Source organism: Bos indicus x Bos taurus, chromosome 12 (assembly GCF_003369695.1).
Source record: "Bos indicus x Bos taurus breed Angus x Brahman F1 hybrid chromosome 12, Bos_hybrid_MaternalHap_v2.0, whole genome shotgun sequence".
Classification (NCBI taxonomy): Eukaryota; Metazoa; Chordata; class Mammalia; order Artiodactyla; family Bovidae; genus Bos; species Bos indicus x Bos taurus.
In genome coordinates, this window is record NC_040087.1 from 30,777,480 (window position 1) to 30,801,744 (window position 24,265).

Below are 24,265 nucleotides of genomic sequence, written 5' to 3' on the forward strand. Positions count from 1 at the left end.
CAGGTGGCGCTAGTGGTAAAGAACCTGCCTGCCAATACAGGAGACATAAGAGACGTGGGTTCGATCCCTGGGGCAGGAAGATTCCCTGGAGGAACGCATAGCAACCCACTCCAGTGCTCTTGCCTGGAGAGTCCCATGGGAGAGGAGCCTGGCGGGCTACAGTCCCTGGGGTCGCAGAGTCTGACACGGCAAGCAACTTGGCACACATGCACACTTACTGAAAGGAGCGTGTATTACTTGAACAGGCAGGTAAATTACCCTTGACTCCACCAGACTTAGATTTTACCCTTTGTTAGGGTGGGTCCGCTTCAGTTTTCCTAGAGACCCTTATTCTCAGTCCTGGTCCTCACTCCTGAAGCCTGGCCTTTCTTGGGTCTTGAGTCGAGGTGCTCAGTGAGGTCTCTCTGCCCTGGCTCAGCTGCAATTCCAACATCTCCCTGCACCGCACAGTGTCTGGTGCCTCCACCCAGCTCATCCTGCAGCGGCTGCCCTCTGCCAGGCCTCCCCAGGCATTCAATGCTCACACTTCATCTCCGAACACACAGGAACACCCTCCCTGTGCAAATTCCCAGGGCCTCCTCTGCCCAGCGGACTGCTCTCAGTGCTCAGTCCCATGACTTTAATCACTTGGAACTGGTATCTGCTTCTGCAGCACAGCGAGACAGTCAGTGGTCACTGCCAGACCACCTCTCTGGGCTGTGGTCTGGTCAGTGACCCCAGGCAGGGAGTCGGGGCCAATAGGGGGCTCAGAGTGATGTCCTCATTTTTTTTTAAGATTATGTTTTCATTATTTACCTGGCTGCACTGGGTCTAGATAGTGGCAAGTGGGGTTTTTTTAGATGTCGCATGTGAACTCTTTGTTGAGGCATGTGGGACCTAGGTCCCTGACCAGGGATTGAACCTGGGCCTGCATTTGGGAATACAGAGTCGTAGCCACAGGATCACAGGCCTGTGACATCTATTGCTTAGGAACAGCTGCCTCATGTACTTGGTGCTTACAGCTGTGTACAGTCTACCGTAACTAGCTGTGTGAGGTACACTATAACTAGTCCAATGCTACCGTAACTAGCTGTGTGAGGTACACTGTAAACAGCCCAATGCTACGGTAACTAGCTGTGTGAGGTACACTGTAACCAGCCCAATGCTACCGTAACTAGCTGTGTGAGGTACACTGTAACTAGTCCAATGCTGCGGTAACTGGCTGTGTGAGGCACACTGTAACTAGCCCAATGCTACGGTAACTAGCTGTGTGAGGCACACTGTAACTAGCCCAATGCTACGGTAACTAGCTGTGTGAGGCACACTGTAACTAGTCCAATGCTACGGTAACTAGCTGTGTGAGGTACACTGTAACTAGCCCAATGCTACGGTAACTAGCTGTGTGAGGTACACTGTAACTAGTCCAATGCTACGGTAACTAGCTGTGTGAGGTACAGTGTAACTAGTCCAATGCTACAGTAACTAGCTGTGTGAGGTACACTGTAACTAGTCCAATGCTACGGTAACTAGCTGTGTGAGGTACAGTGTAACTAGTCCAATGCTACGGTAACTAGCTGTGTGAGGTACACTGTAACTAGCCCAATGCTACTGCTGTTGTTCAGTTGCTAAGTCATGTCCAACTCTTTTCGACCCCATGGACTGCAGCGCAGCAGGCCTCCCAATCCCTCACTATCTCCCAGAGTTTGCCCAAGTTCATGTCCGCCGAATCAGTGATGCTATCCGACCATCTCATCCTCTGCCACCCTCTTCTTTTGCCTTCCATCTTTCCCAGCATCAGGGTCTTTTCTAATGAGTCAGTTCTTCACATCAGGTGGCCAAAGTATTGGAGCTTCAGCTTCAGCATCAGTCCTTCCAATGAATATTCAGGGTTGATTTCCTTTAGGGATGACTGGTTTGATCTCCTTGCACTCCAAGGGGCTCTCAAGAGTCTTCTCCAGAACTGGTTACTCTACAAAGGTTGGAAGCAGGGCAATGAATGCATAGTTGAAATAAGCTCCCAGGTGGCTCTAATAGGCTTCCATCTCCCTCCATGGGGATCCCTGGCTAAGAACTGAGGTCCCAGAAAAGAAAGGCATGTAGATAGCTGCCCAAGGCTATCTCAGCGAGATGCCATTATTATTTATAGCATACTATCGAGTCTGGTCCACGAAGACATCTTCTGATTACAATTTCAGCTTTCTAAGTAGATCTGCTTTTAAGAAGAAATATCATTTCTCACTGGAAATTAGTAAGTTGGGATTTCTGTTTTCTATATTGGGCTCTAGTAAACCTAGTTAAAAGGCGTTTCCTTGAAAGTCAAAGCCATTCTTGTTGCACTAACAGTGTCCACACTTGGCAGCCGCCCTGGTCTCTCCATCTGGAATCATACTCCTGATTAGCTAAATTCTGACCAAATTCTTAATTTTTTCTTTTCTTTTTTTAAAGAAATTAGCTATGTCAAGGAGCCCAGAGGCCATGACCAGTTTCATTATCACTGAAACCTGCTACGTCTTTACATGGTTCCTTGCAGTGCAGAATCGGTCAAGTTCCTTGTTCTTCACCAGAGTTAACCTCCTGAAGACCTGAAATTCAGATGAAAAACTACAATTCTGATTAAAAAAAAGAGTGATCTGAATATAACAGATGCATATATTGCAACTTATGTATTGTTGTGCTTGTTTAGTCACTAAGTTCTGACTCTTTTGTGACCCCGTGGACTATAGCCCATCATTCTCCTCTGTCCATGGGATTTCCCAGGCAAGAATACTGGAGTGGGTTCCATTTCCTTCTACAGGGAATCTTCCCAACCCAGGAACTGAACCTGCATCTCCTCCCTTGGCAGGTAGATTCTTTACCACTGAGCTGCCAGGGAAGCCCAACTTACATTATTACTTTGTTCAAATTAATGCCAAATACAGTAAATTGATGGACAGTATTCTTAAATCTGGCTTTGGTGGTATTTGTGGATACTTTTTGAATGAGTGAGAATAATTTCATAATGGCATTGGAAAAACTAAGAAAAACTAAATGGTAAAAAAAAAATCTCTGAAGGGAGAATCATCGAAGTCTAATAGTCCAAACACTGCCCTGCTTTGTCTGCAAATAGTTTAAAGAGTTTCATGCTATGCTATGCTAAGTCGCTTCAGTCGTGTCTGACTCTGTGTGACCCCATAGACGGCAGCCCACCAGGCTTCCCCGTCCCTGGGATTCTCCAGGCAAGAGCACTAGAGTGGGTTGCCATTTCCTTCTCCAATGCATGAAAGTGAAAAGAGAAAGTGAAGTTGCTCAGTCATGTCTGACTCTTAGCGACCCCATGGACTGCAGCCCACCAGGCTCCTCCATCCATGGGATTTTCCAGGCAAGAGTACTGGAGTGCCACACAGACAAGCTCATTTGCCCTTTTCCTCTGGTTAAGGGATCACCCCAGGAAAACACTTCTTTACTATTTTTCTCATTTCCCAAACGAGATAAGTCAAGGACTTCACTAACCCTGTTGCTGTAACTGATCAAGTGTAGAAGAACCACTTCTTCACTGACTCCTTGATTTCCTTTAAGCTTAGCTGTTTTACCCCAGAAGCCTTTCCCAGACCCCTAACTGGGTTACAAACCATCCTCTGAACTTCCAGACCTCCAGCACCTTACTCAGCACACTGGGTTTTAGTTACCTGCTTATGTACCCGTCCCTCCAGTGCACAGATGTCCCCCGAGCTCAGAGACCACATCACACCCATCTTTACTCCTGGCACACTAACAGGTGCATCTCCTGGATTCCAATCACATTTATAAAATGAAACAATGACATAGTTCACACTTAATGTGCTAACAAGCTCTGGGCTGGGGCTCAAGATACAAAGAAAAATAAAAGGGATCTATGTGACTGAGAAACTCACAAAGAGGCGATGATTATATTTGTATAATTTGTATGTGATTGTCTGTCATTTAAAGCATTACGTTTTTTTGCAAAACTGCTCTTTGGCAATTTTCAGGTTAAATCTATACAGCATGTCACATCTTTTTCTTGCTTTTTCTTATCTTCCCCAAGACACCAACTGAAATCTTACAATACGAAGGCAGCATGCTATGGTCATGGTGGAACAAGATAAAGACCCAGCTCCGTTATCCTTAATAGCTACATGATTTGGGGTTTGCTTTTATTCTCTAGAGCCATGATTTAGTCACCGTTAAACCGGTGATTGTATCATCTACCTTACCTGTCTGTCCCCTAGGGCTGTTGTCAGGATCAAATGAAATAATACGTGGAAGAGCTTTGTAAATCATACACCGATCTAAACATTAGATTTATTATGAAGTCAAAATTTTGCAGAAGCAGCTGACTCCAAGTTTCAAGAAACTGCTTGTCCTCTGGGTATTTTATGGGCAGCCCTTAGTATCTTGACTTTTATTCAGTCAATTCAGGTTAAGAATTAAAACCACAGATTTAAAAATATTAACATATATCAGAAAGGATTATCTTTATTCACAAAGGAGCGAATGTTTTAGAGGGTCACAAAATAGACATCTCCATCTAAAATAATCAGATGGTGCTATACACCTAGCAACCTTAAAGAATTTTATAAATATCAAAAAATGTGCTGCTGCCGATTGGAATAAATCATTGTCTTTAAGAAAGTAGTTCTTTGGAACTGTATCTGATGGTGTAATTTTCATGGCAACCAAACCCAGTCTCTGGTACATTTAAGGGAGTTTGTAGTTTTGATATTACTGTGCACGGTTAAGCACCTGTCTGAGATAGAAACTAAAATAACTTTAGAAAATTACATTTACTGGGATAAAAATCTAATCTTGGCAGCTGACATCACTGATTTGAATTTTTCCCAGCTCAGAACATCATTTACTTACAGGAAGGCCAGGTAACTTCTGGACTTCGTCATGTTGAGAAGTTATCTTGCAAAGAGAACAGTATATGTGAAGCTCTATAATCACACTCACATTTCTGACATCGGACTAGATCAAACCTTCTTCTAAATAACACTGCCTGCTCTCCGCCTTAGAACCTAGAACAGTGACAGTTAAATAGTGAACATTAATATGTATTTGGGTACCCGGCTGACAAAGCTGCTGAGAAAATTGAGTGAGAAGATTCAACTCCCCTGATCAGAGAGAATTTTGCATTCCACAGATTTTGTGTTTGTGTTGTCACTCAATTCAACATAAGCTTCTAATTTACTGGTGGTTTCCTCTCTGACTCATGTATTAGTTGTATGTTGTTTTATTTCCAAGTATTTCCAGCTTTCCAGGTTCTTTTCGTGTTACTGATTTACAGTCTAATTCTGTTATAGTCCAAAATGATCTGTATAATTTCAGTTTTTTAATATCTGCTAAGGTCTGTTCTATGGCTCAGCGTATGGTCCACGTGGGTCAACATTCCACGTGTATTTGAGAAGGATGTACGTCCTGTTTGTTATCTGGAACCTTCTGTCAATGTCAATTAGGTCAACTAGCTCAACTGGTTGATAACTGCTATTCAGGTCTTTTAAACTCCAGCTGATTTTCTGCCTGCTCCTTCTCTCAGGACTGGGAGAGGAGTGCTGAAGTCTCCAACAGTAACAGTGGGTCTGTTTCTTTCAGTTCCACCGTGTTTTGCTTCGTCTGATTTGAAGCTCTATTTCTAGGCACGTAGGTATTCAGCATTGCTATCTTTTTTAGGTGAACTGACTCCTTGATCCTTACGTAATGGCATCTCCATCTATAGTAACGGTATTGATCTGAAGTTTACTTTGCGTAATATTAACACTGTTATTGTTGTTTAGTTGATAAATCACTTTTGCAACCCCATGGACAGTAGCTCCTCTGTCCATGGGATTCTCCAGGCAAGAATATGGGAGTGGGTTGCCATGCCTTTCTCCAGCAGATCTTCCCGACCCAGGGATCAAACGCACATCTCTTACATATCCTGCATTGTCCGGCAGGTTCTTTACCACTAGCGCCACCTGGGAAGCCTGGTGTTAGCATGCTGCTGCTGCTGCTGCTAAGTTGCTTCCGTCGTGTCCGACTCTGCGACCCCATAGACAGCAGTCCACCAGGCTCCCCTGTCCCTGGGATTCTCCAGGCAAGAACACTGGAGTGGGTTGCCGTTTCCTTCTCCAATGTGTGAAAGTGAAAAGTGAAAGTGAAGTCGCTCAGTCGAGTCCGACTCTTAGCGACCCCATGGACTGCAGCCCACAAGGTTCCTCAGTCTATGGGATTTTCCAGGCAAGAGTACTGGAGTGGGGTGCCATTGCCTTCTCTGTGTTAGCATAGTATATCTTTTTTCTCTCCTTTTACTTTTAAATATCCACTCCTTTACATTTGAAGTGGATTTCTCTTATGCAGCCCATAGCTGAATCTTGCTTTTTTATCCAGTCTGGCAAATTGTCTTTTCATTGGTGTGCTTAGAAGAGATATTTTTATACATAAGAAAATGTGCATTATTTTTGTGATCCCAAGATTAGTTATTTTTTCTGAGGTGCCTTCTTGGGTTTTGCATTTTAACTTAGATTTTTTTTAAGCTGTGAAGGGAAGGAAGACAACAGAATCTAATCTGAAACCTAAGGGAATTAGCATATACTGTGCCCCAATTTCCTGCCAAACATTGCGCTCCATCCTTTCCTCTCATTCAGCTAGTGTGACAAGCACTAGGGTTCCATCTTACTGATGGAGGAAAGTGAGGCCCACAGCACATTCTCGCCTTCCTCCATAGCAGTAAAATATCCAGGCAAAGTCACCAAAGAAGAGCACAACTCCAGGTCCTTCTTATGACTAGGTTTGCCCTGTGACTTAGAGCTGGGCAATGAGATAGAAATTCCTGGAAACGTTTTTCCCAAGGAAAGAGCTGACCTACTGTCTCTGCTTTTTTGTTCATTCCCTCTTCCATCCTACTAACTGGACTAGAGATGTGATGACCAGGTGGCACTTAGTACTGACCACAGCTACCCTGGCCCACTAGATGAAGCACCACTGTCTTGGGAATGGGAGAATGCTGAGCTGTAGGAAGCCTGCCCACCCCCTCCGTGGACTTAGTGGAACAGAATCACACCTACCCCTGGGTGCTCACATGCATGCTCAGGTGCGTCCAACTCTTTGCAACCCCATAGACACAGCCTACCAGGCTCCTCTGTCCATGGGGATTCTCCAGCAAGAATACCGGAGTGGGTTGCCATGCCCAGCTGGGATCGAACCAGCATCTCCTGCATGCAGATTCAATGGATTGGCAGGTGGGTTCTTTACCACTGAGCCACCTGGAACTCCTCCAACTTTTATATAAGGGAGAAATAAACATCTACTTTGAGTAAACTCCCATTCTTTAGGGAGTTTGCTATTTGTTCTAGAACCCAATCCTAACAGCTATAGCTTACTGATGAATTAACATAATTATACTCTAACCTATGTCTGGACAGATGCATACTAGCATCTTTCATCCTTTTGCGTGGAAGTCACCTGATGGGAAAAGCCAACTCATTGGAAAAGATCTTGATGCTGGGAAAGATTGAGGGCAGGAGGAAAAGGGGGCAACAGAGGATGAGATGCTTGGATGGCATCATCAACGATGGACATGAGTTTGAGCAAGCTCTGGGAGCTGGTGAAGGACAGGGAAGCCTGACGTGCTGTAGTCCAAGGGGTCGCAAAGAATCAGACACAACTTAGCGACTGAACAACAACATATAGAACTGGAAGAAAAAGCTATTTTATTTTGTTCACCTGATTTTTTAATCTATTAAATTAAAAATTATCACCAAATGTGATGGTGATGCTGGAGATGCTGTAGTAAAATCACATACAATGAGTAGAAGAATTCTAGACTCGGGTTTAAGACTCGACTCTGTACACACTAGCTGTATGCTCTTTTGGAAGTCATTTAATCTTTCTGAGCTTCAATTTCATATAAGAGACACCAGCACCTACTTCACAGAGCAATCTGAATGAATGAATAAATAAAACATATCATATGACAGAGCTTGGTAAGTACTAAGCTCCTGGTAAATACAAGGGATTATGATCATAAATTGGAAAACACATTTTCTGTATAAACCCCAGGAGGTAAAATCATCTCACAAATATACTTACAGTGGGGTGTGTATATGTAAGCTGTTAGTTATAAACAAGAGCAAATTGACATTTTCATTCTATTTAGTAACTTAAGAACATAATAAATAACAATCCAGTGCTTACTATCACAAACTTAGATTACTATCATACCTTTGTATCAAAGCTCTTGGAATTCTTTAATGTTTTTATTTCATGTTGCAGAAAACATTCAGGTATTGTTTGCTCTGTTTCAATATGCCAACTTGAATCCAAATGTAGACTTAACCACTTAGCTTCCTGTACAACACTTAAGAAGCTTTGCCAGAATGACTGCTTTATTAATCACTGCTTTCGGTTTTAAAACTACATTTCACATTAACGTTTCTAAAGTTTTCGGGTCAGATGAAAAACGCAAGTGCGAGCTAAGTCACTTCAGTCTGACTCTTGGTGACCCCATGGACTGTAGCTTGTCAGGCTCCTCTGCCCATGGGATTTCCCAAGCAAGAATACTGGAGTGGGTTGCCATTTCCCTCTCCAGGGGTACCTCCCGATCCAGGGATCAAACCTGAGTCTCCCGTATTGGCAGGTGGATTCTTTACCACTGAGCCACCTGGATAGCCCTCCTGGCACATACTAAGTACCTAATAAATAACTGTTTAATGAATGGATGGACTGAGATTAAGGAGAACTAAGCTCTTCTTCTTGGTCCTTCTTACAGACACTCAGCTTTAGATAAAATCTTTGACCAAGTCTGGATTTACTGATCTCTCAAGTGCAGTGAGTAGACAGACTATAGTCACTAAGGCCTGGACCTCCATCACAATGTGCTGACTGCACCTGCTACATAAAGTGCTCAGAAAACTGCTGAATGCAGGAGGGGTTCTCTATGTCTGGGCAGTACCTTGGCCAGGTGCCTTGGCTAGGTGAGGTACTGGTCTTTGTCCCCTGGAATTCCTAAAACCCTTCTGAATTCCTGGGTGACAGGAGTGTCTCTCATATTTATAATGAGTCCTTCTGTGACTGAATTTATGCTAAGGAGGTGACTCCCTGAGGCACCTAGAAAGCCTCAGGATGGGTGGGTCACAGGACAGACCAGGCCATCAGAGGGCTGGAGCTTCCGGGCCCCCTCACCAACCTCCAGGGAGAGGGGCACTGGAGGATGGATTATAAAAACTCTGGAACAGTGGGCTTCAGAGAGCTTCCAGCTTGGTGAACATAGCCAGGTGCCCTCTTCACTTCAAAGGAACACCGCTCAGGTCAAGACACCAGAATTCATGATGTTACAGTTAACGGCTGGTCCCCCCGTCCCCCTGTCTTTCCCCCTCACAAATGCCGCCTCCACAGTGGCTCAGGGACTCACAGCTAAAGCGCACTCTGGAGCCGAATGCTGGGCTGAATGGCCTTCCTTTCCCCACACCCCATGGCTTTTTTACTTTGCAGGTGAATTCTGGTGCTCCTCTTAGCACTAATGCAGAAATCAAAGAAGACTTCCATACAAAGCCCCAATGTGATCCCTGAGGGGTTCCTCCTGCACTCAGAAGCTTCGGGAAAGCACAGGGGGTAAGGGCACTGGGTTTGGTACATTTCACCCGCTGGGTCAGGACGGACACCTGGATCTAACGTCTGCCCAGGGGGAGCAGACATCTCTCCTGGCAGGCACTCACCCCACAGTGGAAGAGTTTGTCCTCCGTCTTCAGACTCAAGGTGCTACACACCTCAGAGCTATGAGTCACCTTGCAGACTGCCCTGTCATCACTCTCTTCTTTAATCAAATTTCTTTTTGATGAAGGAGAACCCGCGGACACGGACGTGAGCCAGCTCACTCTGCCAGGACCTCAGTCATTTCCTCCACGGCCCAGGAACCACCCAAGAGCCCGACCATTGCATGAGAGAGACACGCGTGTGTGGACTGGGGCTTCACCTGAGACCCTCACCAACACTGCCGCTTCCGGTCCTGCGCATCCATCCCACTGGCGGGCGTGTGGGCGCCGCACAGGTGAGGCTGGGGAGGGGCCATGACGTGAGGCCTTCCCCACAGGACTGCTCCCCTAGGAGGGGAGAAGAGGCCACGGCCGCCCTGTCTCGATGGCAGAGGAAGTGGAAAACTCATGGTGAAGAAACAAAACACAAACTTGAAGGTAAAAATAATGGCTCAGATGGTAAAGAATCTGCCTGCAATGTGGGAGACCTGGGATTGATCCCTGGGTGGGGAAGATCCCCTGGAGAAGGAATTGGCAACCCACTCCAGGATTCTTGCCTGGAGAATCCCATGGACAGAGGAACCTGGAGGGCTACAGTCCATGGGGTTGCGAAGAGTCGGACACAACTGAAGCAGCTAACACTTTCACTTCTAAAAAGAAAGGGTGGGGGAAACTGAAAATCATGACCCCATCCACCATGCATCCTGGGGGCCCGTGTTCTCCAGGAAGTCTGGCCTCTACACTCGATGCCTCACAGCTGACCCCAAAATGGGTGCCACCCACCTAGGATGGATGGGCCTGTTCAAGGGCCTTGCTGGCGGAGGACGCCACACCTGCACAGGTGGTCCACCCCCAGGACCACACTGGATGGAGGAGAATCGCTCCTCATAAAGAGAAGAGCATGCTGAGGGAACTAGGTCATGTTCATGTCACCTCTGCTGGAGTAAAGGATCCCAAGAACAGAATGGGATCAAGTAATCGGAATGTGGCAGATCCTTGGTCTGACCTATGGCCAAGAGTGAAAGTCTATGATAGAAGATATCCCAGGGTCTAGGGGTCATCCCGTCACTGGCAAGGTCTCCTATGGTTCAGCCAGAATGACACCATCCTATCGGCCAAAGAGGAGGAGTTTCGAGATGTACCCTAGCATTGTTACAGCCATCCAGATTCACATTCTAGATCACAATGTTTCACGGCGGGGTGAACAATGGCAGGAAGCATCTTACCGGGAGCGCTCCAGCTACCCACCAGAGCTGAGCTGCTTCTAGGAGCTGTGCCTTCCCTGGGGCAGAGGGAGGGATCACACGGGGGGTGCGTGTCACCCCACACAAGGCAGATGCAGAGATGCGCTGCCATCTGTGAGAAGTGGAGTCAAGCCTGATTAGTTCCACTGTGAACTGTTAGCAAGCTGCCTTTATGATAACAGAGATGCTGCAGAGAAATCAGTGCCCCGCCCCCAAGACTACAAGAACCCACCACTGCTCTGGGGAAGATGCTCCCATCTGTCCAGGCAGGTCTGCTCTGGTTATTAATCGAGACACAGCTGCTTTTGTTACATGTTCACATACCAGGAAAAAGACACCCTCTTCCCATTCCTCATGCTGAGGCCCCACTTACCAACTTCATCCCTGATGTTTGCAAGCTCGATTGACAGCTCTTTCTCTTTCACAAGGGCACTTTCATTCTGAAAAAACAAAACGGACACCGAGATTCCCCTCGTTTGAGGCTGGATAAGGATTTTCATATGTTTAACTAATGAATCACATTAAGCAAATATTTATAAGTCGAGTCCTTAAGGAGATAATTTTCTCATTAGATAAGCATATACAAAACTTAACAAAGCCAAGTATGACTCATTCATTTGTACCACATTCAAATCACAAAGCTTGTCATATAATATTAATAATACCCTGTAGTTGCACTTTTCTCTACATTCTACTCTGTGGGTATCAACCTACAGTAATTCTCTGCATGTCTACACATTAATCTACTGTTACATATTATTTTTACATTTTTAATTATTGTCACTATTAACGAGATTTTTGACCATGAAAATGCCAATGCCATAGCTCTCTGACAGACAGATGTTTATTTTACCAAGTCTCCTTAAACTTACCCTTTCGTCCATACACGCACGGCCAGCTACCTAATGAACACTGAACAGAAAACCTAATACGAAACATTTCTCTTTGTCATAAGATCAACACCTAAATTAGAGGTCTCCAAGTATTTTGTTCCACTCTGTGCATTGGAAGAAGAGGAAAACTCCCACTCGAAGTATTATTTACTGCAAAGAATGCCATTTGTCACTAAATGACTGCTTACTTGTTTTCAAATCAAATTCCTATTAGGACATAAAACAGAGAAGCAGTTGAAGATATGAGTCAGCATCAAGACTTACATTTGTTATGATTTTATTATTAATAATAACTAGGAAAGATGTGTTCTGTAAATTCTCTTCCAGTGAGAGATGCCAAAAATACAGGCCTTCAAGGAAAGTTTCTTTCACTCTGTAGAATGCACACCCAACGCAAACATTTCCCAAGAGGGAATTTTGGCTTAAATGGATACCAAATATCTAGCAGAGATATCATCAAGGCTGCGTGAACCCTCTTTCTTTCATAACCTCCACTGACTTTGATGTCAGCACCTCCGGACAATCTGGGCTGAACGAGAATAGACAGTTGTCACGATTGTGTCCCTGTGTCTTCTGCATTTAGACCCTGGTGACATGTGAGCTACTCTGGGCCCATGGCAGGGTCTCAGGTCATACAAAGGGCATGTGCTAAGCAATACCAGAATTTCATGCCAAAATAAAACTCTGAGAGCTATTTTAGTCACAAGCATTAACAGTGATTAAGTCACGGATCTCTTGAGACTAATGCAGCAACGATATACCCTTTGGGGGACAGTCGACCCCACCTCACTCATGAAGCTCCCACCTCCCACCCCAGCCTGCGGCATCCTTGCCCTCCAGGAACTTGAAGGCAGGAGACCACCTCTGAGAGCGCATACCCTTCCAGTGCCATGCCCACTGCACAGGGTTATCCTGATGGTTAAATAAATTAACATAGGTGAAGCAGTCAGAACAATGCCTGGCACTTATACCCTCTATAAAAAGCATTGCTTGTTATTACAACTCTGCCATTTCCTTTGATTTTATTTGCAACTGGATGACATCCTACAGATAAGAGGTGCTTTTCCATATTGAATATCTGAATGTGTTGAGAATTTGCATTTATCTCTTTTCTCTCTCTCTCTCTTTTTAAAGCACCTTCCTGGCTCTGTTGTGATTCTACTCTAAGTTCAAAGACTAGAGAGTACAACACGGGGAAAACATTTAATCAGACTGATCACAGGGACAGGTCCTTGTTCGAACATCAGCAGAATACAGCCAGCTGACTTGTTACTACAGATTAAGAGAGCCTGATATTCCAGAGAGGGTAAACTTCAGTATTTACCCTGAAATGATCTCAAACTACTGAAAAAACTAACTTGTTTCTGCTCCTTCAATATCTCCAAAGTCACTTCAGTCATGTCCAACTCTGTGACCCCATGGACTGTAGTCTGCAGGCTCCTCTGTATTTTCTAGGCAAGAATACTGGAGTGGGTTGCCATTTCCTTCTCCAGGAGAACTTCCCAACTGAGGGATTGAACCCTAATCTTCTATGTCTCCTGCATCAGCAGGCAGGTTCTCTATCACTAGCGGCACCTGAGAAAGAGACATTTTGAATTATATCCCTGGTACCTCAGCTGGTAAAGAATCCGCCTGCAATGCGGGACACCTGGGTTCTATCCCTGGCTTGGGAAGATCCCCTGGAGAAGGGAATAGCTACCCACTCCAGTATTCTGGCCAGGAGAAGAATTCCATGGACTGTATGGTCAGTGGAGTCGCAAAGAGTCAGACACAACTGAGGGACTTTCACTTCACATCCTCAATTTGAAGCACAGTCAGAGAACTGAAATACTAACCTTATCAGAACAGAAACAGCATCACTCACGATTCACTCTTGAGCTGCTGAGAGTTGCAAAGACTTAGTCAAGGTTGCAAACGGAACAACCAGAACCTAACAAAAAATCCATAAGCCAACTCTGACTGCTAATCCAAAGCCAAGGTTTCCCTCAGCTCTTGTAGCAGCCCTGGGATGAAGCCCTGGGTGGATGGTACCCGTACGTGGGTATCCCGCATCACCAGCCATCACACCCCACTTTCCAGCCACGGAAGCCTTGGGGACATGGGAAAGGAGGGGCTTGAAGGTCCAGGGAGGACAGGCTTCAGGTAGAGACGGTGCTGATGATGTGGGTGAAGATCCTTAGATTTGAATCACTTGGATGAAAACGACACTGACATGTATGGTCAGGCCTGCCCCACCTATCTTTGCTTGAGGAGAAATGCAAATGAGGGAGCGAAAGAGAAGAAGGAAGAGAAGAAAAGGAGGAGGCGGGAAGGGAAAAGAGATGCAGGGCAAACAGGAGGGAAGCCAGTGAGATGAGAGACTTGCACCCTCTACATTCTGGGAAGCAAAGATGAGGATGATCAATGAAGATCCATCCTGCCCTCATGCCCAACCTTCTGCAAAGGCAGATGACCAAACCAATGGTCTCAAAGTCATCAAACAGCTCATCAAGAAGTGTCAGCTGCCAAACAGAAGCAACAAATCTGATGGCTAAAAAGTCAAGGGAAATAACTAAACTCGGGAAAGGTGTGCTGATTGTGTGTCTGCTCATTTGTGTATGACTCTTTGCAACCGATGGACTGTAGCCCAGCAGGCTCCTCTGTCCATGGGATCTCCTAGGCAAGAATACTCGAGTGGGTTGCCATTTCCTTCTCCAGAGGGATCTTCCCAATCCAGGGATGGAACCTCTGTCTCCTGCATTGTCTGCATTGGCAGGCGGATTCTTTACCACTGAGCCACCTGGGAAGCCCATGCTGATTACTAGATCAACATTAACACTGACCTTGATCAAACACTGGCGATCAAACCAGTCAATCCTAAAGAAAATCAGTCCTGAATATCTATTGGGAGGACTGATACTGAAGCTAAAACTCCAATACTCTGGCCACCTGATTGGAAGAACTGACTCCTTGGAAAAGACCCTGATGCTGAGAAAGATCAAAGGCAGGAGAAGGGCATGACAGAGGATGAGACAGTTAGATGGCACCACTGACTCGATGGACGTGAGTTTGAGCAAGCTCTGGGAGTTGGTGATGGACAGGAAAACGTGGTGTGCTGCAGTCCATGGGGTCACAGTCAGACATGACTATGCGACTGAACTGAACTGACCAAACACTTCCTAGACACCAGGCACAGCACAGGGTAAGCCTTTTGCTCACTTACTCCTCCAAATATGGTCAACCGGCTCCATGGTTTATTTTCCATTCTGGAGGACAAAATTGAGGCTCCATGGTTAGGAAATCAGCCAAGTAACATGCACAACTATCCAGGAAGTGGCAAAGCAGGAGGTTCAAGCCAAGGTCTACACTCTTCATCAAACACTAACACAAGGAGGTTCTCCCTCCAACCCACACTTATAAAGACCCAATGTTGACACCCAAATCACACCGATCCCCAGCTTGGATCCAAGCACAAGTTACCAGCAAGCTTTCTACATCTAACTGGAGGACAGGCACTGCCAGCCCCTGATGACTCTGTTTCACTGAAAATATTCCCTGGCTACATTCACATCCCACCCACCCCTGCCCTCCTTGGCAGGGTATTTGTCCTTGGTGTGGATTTGCGGGTTGCACTTCAGTTCATTTCCCTTCCAGCCTACATGGGGCTGTAATACTTGATAGGGTAGCTGTTTAGCTTTTCCTGGTCAGCTTTCTCTGACCCTTTCCGACCGCCTCCCCACGCGTCCCTGCTGAAGATGCTGGCGCAGCTCTGCTCCAGGGGACTGGCCAGAGCAGTCGAGCTGCAGCCCTTCTTCCTTAAGTGCCTGTTTTTGAAATGACATAACTCTTCTAATTTATGAATTCTCTGCATCAATTAAGTTCCTCTTGGTTTTCTTCGAGCCAAACCAGAATGACGTGATGGAATGAGTCAACAGCTTGGACTCCGGGGACACTGCTCCTCAGGCAGGATGAGAACCTATAGGGAATTTCCACTCTCCACTCCCTGCCTCGTAGAGTCACCCTTCCAACCCTTTGTGGCTCAGCAGAGCCCAGCATGGCCTGAAGTTCTGCTGAGTTATCAGGAGTGAGGCTGCCCCGAAGGTTCCCTTGGAAAGGCTTTCACACACCATCCTCCTTCCCCCATCTTCCACCCTAAGCCAGATCCGGGGTGATGACACAGCGGATGGCTGAAATAGGAGCAAGGTCTCCTCGATGGGCCAGCGTTAGATTAGTGCTTCCCTACATGGGGACTGAGTGGAAAATTCCTCACTGGTGCCAAGCACACGAGCCCCTGCTTTCACTCCAACAGGCTAAAAATAGAGCTCAGTATTAGGCATCCAAGCTATCCTAATGATACAGTCCAGAAATCGCCAAGTCCAAGAAGGTTGTTCCTCTAAAACAGCCATTTACTCCACGATGGGCTTAACTGGAAAGGGGACGCTTGTAGAATGTTCGTCTTGGCCCCATGGCAGGAGTGTGTCTTTTTAGCTGCCTCTGTGATTCGGCATGTCTCCTTGGCACTCCGAGTCCTCTTGTGTCCCCAGCATGGCCCGCTGCACCCGCAGACGGAATCCCAGAGGCTCCCCTCCATGAACATCTCAGGCTCCCCACCACCTCTCACCCTATCAGTATGCTACAGGGAAGCCCAGTTTCTCCTTAGCCATGGCGCTGCAAAGTCTTGGGGAACACTGCCCTCGATCTGTCCTGGTTACAGAAGCCTGGCAAAGTATACAACCTGCTCATCACTCTGTGAACTCCAAGCAACTGAATGTGAGGCCAAGCCCCAAGCAAGCCTGCCACACTCTTTTATCCTAACATGCCTGGTCAACAGGGCTGTCTGTTTAGGCGGCTAGTGCCGCCCGTGTGAAACTGGGGATGACAGGAAGTGAAAAAGCCCATTCTTGTTAGTTAGCATCGCCCATGTGACCCTCTCTTGGGCATCAGCCACCTAAGCCCCTCCCCACATTAGGAACCAACAGAACAGCCTGGTTTTTATTAAAATTGAATATATGTGTTTTGAATGATCATCGACATATAAAAGGTTGAGTAAATCTGAGGAGTTTTCACCCCAACTGATCCAGAAACAGGAAATGTATCCAACATGGCACATATTTACTGAGCACCTATTACGTAGCATGCTTTCCTGATGGCTCAGGGGTAAAGAACCCTCCTGTCAATGCCGGAGATGCAGGAGACTTAGGTTCGATCCCTGGGTGGGGAAGATCCCCTGGAGGAGGGCATGGCAACCCACTCAAGTATTCTTGCCTGGAGAATTCCATGGACAGAGGAGCCTGGTGGGCTACAGTCCACGGGGTCGCAAATAGTTGGACACGACTGAGCACACACATACACCACTGGCAGGCAGACAAGCCAGGCAGGATATTTCTGCCTTCAAGAAGCTGAGGAGTCTCCCAAAGAGTCAGTAAACAAACAAGTAATTACAAAACAACATGATAAAACTCAACTCGGCAGGGCCAGCCTGGGGACTTCCTGAGACCAGAGGATGAGTAAGCAGGGGGCTAGGAAGGGAGCGCCCCAGGCAAAGGTCAGGAGGGCCAGCAACACCAAACAGCACTTTGGCTATTTCTGGGGACCTCTGTCACCCCATAAGATGGGCCCTTCTTGCCAAGTCTGCCTCTGGTTGGCAACTCTCCCGGAAAGAATGCTTGACCAGCTATAAGCCTGCTGATGAAAACTTCATAAAATTCACTATAGTTTTGAGTGTTTTTGTCAGCTTCCTCCTCCCCACCTAATAGTTTTTTTAAAGGACATATGTATGTACATTTAAAAAATATATGTTGTTGTTGTTCAGTCGCTCAGCTGTGTCTGAGTCTTTGCGGTCCCAGGCACTGCAGTATGAGGTCCATGGACAGGCTTCCCTGTCCTTCACTCTCTCCTGGACTTTGCTCAAACTCATGTCCATTGAGTCGGTGATGTCATCATATACATGTATGTATGTATGTGTATATATATGTATACATATATATTTAAGTTTAAATATGCCCAACTAAACTTCCTTTTTAGCCTGCCCTGAAATCAGTGTAGATCAGGAAAATTTGATCACCTGAGCTGGGCCCCTTTTTCCCAGGCTAAACACAAGAGCCTTAACAAGGAGTTAAATTTAAAAATCTATACAATTCTGGTATTTGAGGAAACATCCAGATCCTTTTTATTGTGAATTTTTGAAACCCAAAGTGATATACCTACACATGTAATTACAAAGAGCTTAAAGGAATTTTTTTTCATTCCTCCACAAAACAATATTGCTTCTCACCCATGAGGGTTAATTCCACATGGTAAAATTTTGTCTTAACAGGGAAACATTTTCTTTTATATTTCAAAACAAACCAGCCACCAGGTGACGTCAACAGAACACGTAAGTCTTCAGTGTCGCTTTCATACTGCCTTTGGTGAATACAGCATTCATTTTCAATATTAATATTGTGAAGATGGGCCAGATCCCTAATATAGCACTGTGGAAAATTCCTTTGGGAAGTGGACTGACCTTTTATTCATTTCAGTTATTATGGCTTTAAGGGAGCACTGATGCCATGCTTCGACTTAATCAATAAGTACTATTTCTTTCACATATAATTAGCACAGGCCACTGTATTTTATGTCTGCTTTTCTACTTGGAAATCAAATTTAATACAGACCGGCTGAAGGGAAAGCATCATTCATGTTTAATATTCTTAAATACATGTCAGTGTCTACTCGTGTGGAAAATGAGCAAGGCCATATCTGGTTTCCCAAGAAATCAGATGAAATTCCAAGATGCATCATTCCAGCCTTTGCCCTTGTGCATGTTGGGGTGTTGGGCTCCCAGGTGGCTCAGTGCAGGAGACACAGGAGATGCTAAATTGATCCCTGGGTCAGGAAGATCCCCTGGAGGAGGAAACGGCACTGCACTCTAGTATTCTTGCCTGGGAAATTCCATGGACAGAGGAGCCTGGCAGGCTACAATCCATGGGGTCAAAAAGAGCTGGATATGACTGAGTATGCATGCATGCTGGGGCATTGGTAGCTGGGAAACATCTAGCTTACCTAAGAGGCTGCAGTTAACAGGGGGTGTCAGCCCACATGTGGATTACCAAGGAGCAGTTAGGAAGGACAAAGACTCAGGGGCCTCAAGGAGAAGAACTGTGAACTCAGAGGAGTAAGGCTGGAAACTTCTGGATTCCAGAGCAAGCAGAGGGAAGGAAAATTAGCCAGAACCATGATTTTTTTTCACCCATTTATGACTCACAGAAGAAGTCTCTTGACCTTTCTGGATTCTATGTTCTTTTAATGACCTTCCCAAATTTATTACTGTCCCATCACCTAAGCGTAGCTGGGAGAAGCAGTGAGGTGCCTTCCCCTAATTCACACCCCTCCCAAGAATTTAGAGAAAAGGTAAGTTAGATTAGCCTCTGAGATGACAATCAACACAGAAAACATCAGGGTAGAGATATGCAAAGTAAGCCCGAAAGGGACAGGACTGTATCTGAAGCAGGAAGAGGGGGTGTGGTGGGGCGGGGGGATATGTAGTAGAAGAAGCAAAGCTGTGGCAGCCTGGAAGAGGCGGTCACCAGGGCCAGTGACAGTCACACATCACACAGCCTCCCTGGTAATCTCAGGCAGGGCGGGTAATGAGACCTGAGGGCACTGGATGCCTAAGTAACTTGTTGACTCAGACTCCATCCTTATCAACTACCTCTTATGAAGCTAGACTTTGACGCTAAAAAGAAATCACCTGTCTAATCAGGCTCGTAAGCATTCATTTGCTTGTCAGTTATAGTTCTTATTGTTAAAAAACGGGCTGGCATTCTAGTTGTACATCTAGTTGATTTCCCTTAGTAACTCAATGTTTCTAAGAAGGACCAGCTCTGGGAGGTGTCTGTATGTGCAGAGCTGCTGGCTTCAGCCTGGACCACACTGAATACACCGGTGGACGGACTCCTGGGGGTCCATCTGGGCATCCCAGGGGGCTTCATGGGTCACAGCTTTCCCTTACAGATACCTGTGGAATGAGTCTCTCTACAGACTGGCTTCCTGCTCAAATCCCAACATGGATCCCTATCTCTTCTTAACTCAAGTTAAAAATCAGCCTGGGTTTCAGCCTGGTAAACATTCCCCACACTCCCTATGAGCTTGTATGTACCAATATTGACTCTCACCTTTCACCTACGTGGGCTAAAACATCTTTACTCCAGCTCCCTTTGCTTAGAGTTACTGTCCTTCTCAAAATTCTACCCCATTCCTCAACATGCAAGTCATGATCCACTTCTTCCAAGAAACCTTGCTTTTGATTCCAGCACTGATTTCTCCTTTCACTGGATTCCAGAAACAGGAATGGTAAGGACCACATAACTTTCACTTAACGATATTTCAGTCTCGCTCTACTGGTTTTATTGCCCTGTATGTGTTACTGCTGCCTGCCCCACTCGCATTTTCTCTGGAAAAGGTGGAAATACAACCAAATAACTGGTAAACTCCATAGGGCAGGCTGTGCCTTTTAAGAATTCTTTGCTAGTCCCCAAAATAACTGGGCACAGAGCAAACCAGCAAGAAATATTGTTGATGCTTTTACTCGTGTTTTTAAACTTAAAATACTTAGGCATGATCAACTTTTAAAAACCATTTGTTCATTTAACAAACTTTTCATGCATTTTATACTCCAGGCAAAATTCCATACTTCCTCCCAATAAATTAATGTTAAAGAATCATCTTAAGATTATTATTTCTTAGCCCACCTCTGAAACTGATTACCTAAAGGTCTCTTTAATTGTTTAAAGATGTTTCAGAACATCTTTGCCCACCCTAGGAGCAACTGTTAAAGGCATTTTTGCTTCGCAAAATAAAGTTTTCTATTTTGTATTTGTACACAGTATGGGTCAGTGGGGGAAGGGATGTTCCTTTTATTTTTTTAAGGCTTATTATGATGGACTAAGGGCTTCGCTCGTGACTTAGTGGCAAAGAATCCGCCTGCCAGTGCAGGAAACACAGGTTCGATCCTTGGGTCAGGAAGACCCCCAGGAGAAGGAAATGGCAACTCACTCCATCATTCTTGGCTGGGAAATCCCACGGACAGAGGAGTCTGGCGGGCTACAGTCCACAGGGTCACAAGAGTCGGACATGACTTAGCGACTAAACAACAACAAGATGGGCTGAAGTAATCAGAAACAACTCAATGACCATTTCATCAGGTCTCTTTCATGTTGATCCTGGGATTGTCAGAGCTGATGAGCAGACTACAGGATTTTATGGTGGAATTTAAAGAATAAACTAATTTCCAGAGTTTGAGATTGGACTGGAATCCCGTAACAGTCCTAGAAGTAGCATGCCTGGCCCAACAGGTAACTACTGAATAAACTACCAATTCTGGCATACCATTTAGGAAGTTATGCTGAAAGGTGGGTAACTAAATAAAACAAAAATTTTAATTAAGAATGGAAAGCCCTAATCCCTGAGATAAGCACCTATGGACATAACATCTATAAAACCTGCAATGGGCATATCATTCTAAAATATAGCAAAGATACAGCAAGAAATGTCACTGTAAGCTTAAGGAGAAAGTTGAAAGTTCTGTGCAAGTTTTCATTAGGAAAGAATAACTAGCCTTAAGTGTGACATCTCAAAGCTAAAACATTCGAAAGTCACTTACATCACACTGCTAAAGAGAAGAAACAGCATTTATCTTTCTTAAAATCTCCAATTTAAAGACTGACACAGGGATAATATTTTTCAAGGACTTGATGTGAAACAAAAAAGGAGGACGGATTCACTTTAAAATATATTTTCTTGAAAAAGACTTTTCAGTTCAGTTCAGTTGCTCAGTCATGTCCGACTCCTTGCGACCCCATGAATCACAGCACACTAGGCCTCCCTGTCCATCACCAGCTCCCGGAGTTTACCAAAACTCATGTCCATCGAGTCGGTGATGCCATCCAGCCATCTCATCCTCTCTTCCCCTTCTCCTCCTGCCCCCAATCCCTCCCAGCATCAGGGTCTTTTTCCAATGAGTCAACTCTTCGCATGAGGTAACCAGCTTTTATTTCTAAAACTTTTATATCAGAGCTTAGAAATACGAACATTATAATACTGCTGTACATGTAGCATATCCTTCCCTTCTATAATTATTACTGTTACAAGGCTTTCTTCAAAACCACTTGGTGACCATTTCTCTTGAAAAAAGGGCTTAATCACTTCAATGTTGGATTCAAATGCAGAAAACTGAGTACAAATGCTGCATATTTCTATTTGTCTAAAGCACATAAATGTGTACATAAATATTTTAATTCAGTCTTGGTGGCAAAAACCAATCCCATTGAGATAGTCATTTCTACTGGAAAAGAAGGAACAGGTGACTTTTAATGTATCAGTTTAATTTTCCTAGGTGGTGTATAACTCTACTTTGGGTCAGAGTTCACCCACAGAACTAGTAACCAATTTTTCCCAAGTGACCTCCTTCTAATGAGTTTTATATTAAGCCGTTTATTTCTCTTCACCTGGTCACACACTAGACCTCAAGCTATATAACTGACGCCCACAAGTAGAAAGGAGGCAATTTCATCGTCCCGCTAAATTCCATTTCATGCATCTTTGAGAAATCCAAACATGTGTGATAATAAAACATATCACAGAGGCAAGAGTTCTTGCCAGTACATTTCTAGTTGTGAAATTAAAAGCATCTCCGAATCCCTCTGCAAGCTCGCAGTCAAATGTCAATAGCAAAGAAAGGCTTTGTGTTGGAACTGTCATCCGGCGCTTGCTCACACTCTGGTCTCCGTCCCCTGGCTGTGAATTTCCCTTCCAGTGAAATCTGGAACACACCCTCAGACTCTCTGGCTCCTTAAGTCTTCACCTCTGTGTTCTGCATCCCTACGTAATGCAAACACATACAGAGAGCAGAACTAGACGAGGGATAGTTGGGGGGAGGCTTGCATCTCTGACCTTAAGCACAGAAATTACAAGGATAGATGCTGTTTGTCACAGAGAGTGGCAAACTTTCAAAGTTAGCGGTTGGCCAAGAGAAACATGTCTAGCTCATCTAAATTCCTCCTCCCCCCCCACCCCCACCTGGAATGTCTCAGCTCTAGCAGGTACATTAAAAGGCAGTCAGAATATTCCAAGGATTTCTTGGCAGTTTGGATTTCACGATGTTGGAGCAGAGCCCTCAACATTTCAGGAGAATGCAACAGTTACATCGGAGGCTGCAGAAACACAATTATGTAAGACACTGCAGAGTAACAGGGCTCACGACTCAGCACAGGGAAGTATACTGCCAGCTAGGGCAGTATATCCTGTTCCACTCACAAGACAAGTGCACACACATGCCATGGCGGGGGACAGAGACAGAGGCGGCTGGCCCTTTGGAAGGAGAGGGGAGGGGCAGGTGTGGGAGGCAAAGTACCGTCTTGTCCAGGCACTGAAGGCAGTTATAAGGCTTGCAGCAGCAGTGGCCCATCCCGGCAGGCTGGCTGGCAGGGGGACCTCCTTCATTCAGCGTGTCAGCGGGTAATCCCTAAGGCGAGGTGATGGCTCAGGAGAGAGGGGAGCGCCGCTGGGAGCTGTCACAACTTCCATGTGGTCCCCTTATTTCTCCTAGTAACTTCAGGAATCCGGGAGCCCGAGGAAGGAGAAGAGGAGGAGGAGCGCAGGGCGGCCGCGTTAGGTTCCTGCTGCGGGGAGACTGAGGGCGGGAGCCAGGGAGGGAGGGGACAGGCGGAGGGGAGGGTCACTTTGCCACTGGAGTCCTCCCCGTGAGGCGAGTCAATAGTCGCATAACAAGCAGGTACCGATGCCTCCCTCCTCCTGGAGGGGATCTCCGGCACGCCACCCCCACCCTCCCCCGCACGACGCAGACACGCCTGGAGAGGACGCAGGAAACACAAAAGAGCCGGGCGTCCAGGGATGCTCCGGGCTGAGGACCGCGCAGAGGGCTGGCAGAGATGCAGCTCTGCTCCAATACTGGCTTTCTGTGTTCCCTGAGAATTAAAAATATTTTTCAACGCGATGTAGATGGCCTTTCCTCCCTGCAACCCGCCTCTCAGGGCATCGTTGCCTGGCCGGGAACCACCCCATCGCTCCCTTTCAAATGTGTGTGCCAAGAACAGTTTCTGCTTCATTGGAGGAAATCTTTATATTTGAAATATAATTGTGAAATCACTTGTCTGGGCTGACAGTCACAAACTGTTCAAGTGGCTTAAGTAATTAAATTTGGGGTGTGGGGCAAACACATTTCCTGGGCATATCAGCATAAAAGTCTTAGAGGACTTGATCTTTCTGGGCAATCCGCAATTTTTCAAGCAGCTGAAAATCAAAAAGGGAAGGGGGTGAAGTGAAGGGTTTTCTTTCTTTCTTTTTTTTAATTTCAAAAGAGACATGGTATTTTAAAAATATGTTTGTGTAATCCTTAAAACAAGAGATTCATATATTTATAAAATTAACTTCAGACTTCCTGATA

The 24,265-nt window shown here is 45.6% G+C and overlaps 1 protein-coding gene across 3 annotated transcripts in view; it reads right to left on the reverse strand.

Moving 5' to 3' along the window:
- MTUS2 (microtubule associated scaffold protein 2) overlaps positions 1–24,265 on the reverse strand; it is a 388,026-nt gene that overhangs the window by 41,976 nt on the left and 321,785 nt on the right. For 2 of the 3 annotated variants that reach the window (XM_027557497.1, XM_027557498.1), the window contains exon 10: positions 11,322–11,388. In XM_027557497.1, coding sequence (XP_027413298.1) covers positions 11,322–11,388 — 67 coding nt within the window. Of the gene's footprint in view, positions 1–11,321; positions 11,389–23,212; positions 23,683–24,265 lie in introns of those variants that run through there. The other variant, XM_027557499.1, reaches the window with a different exon arrangement.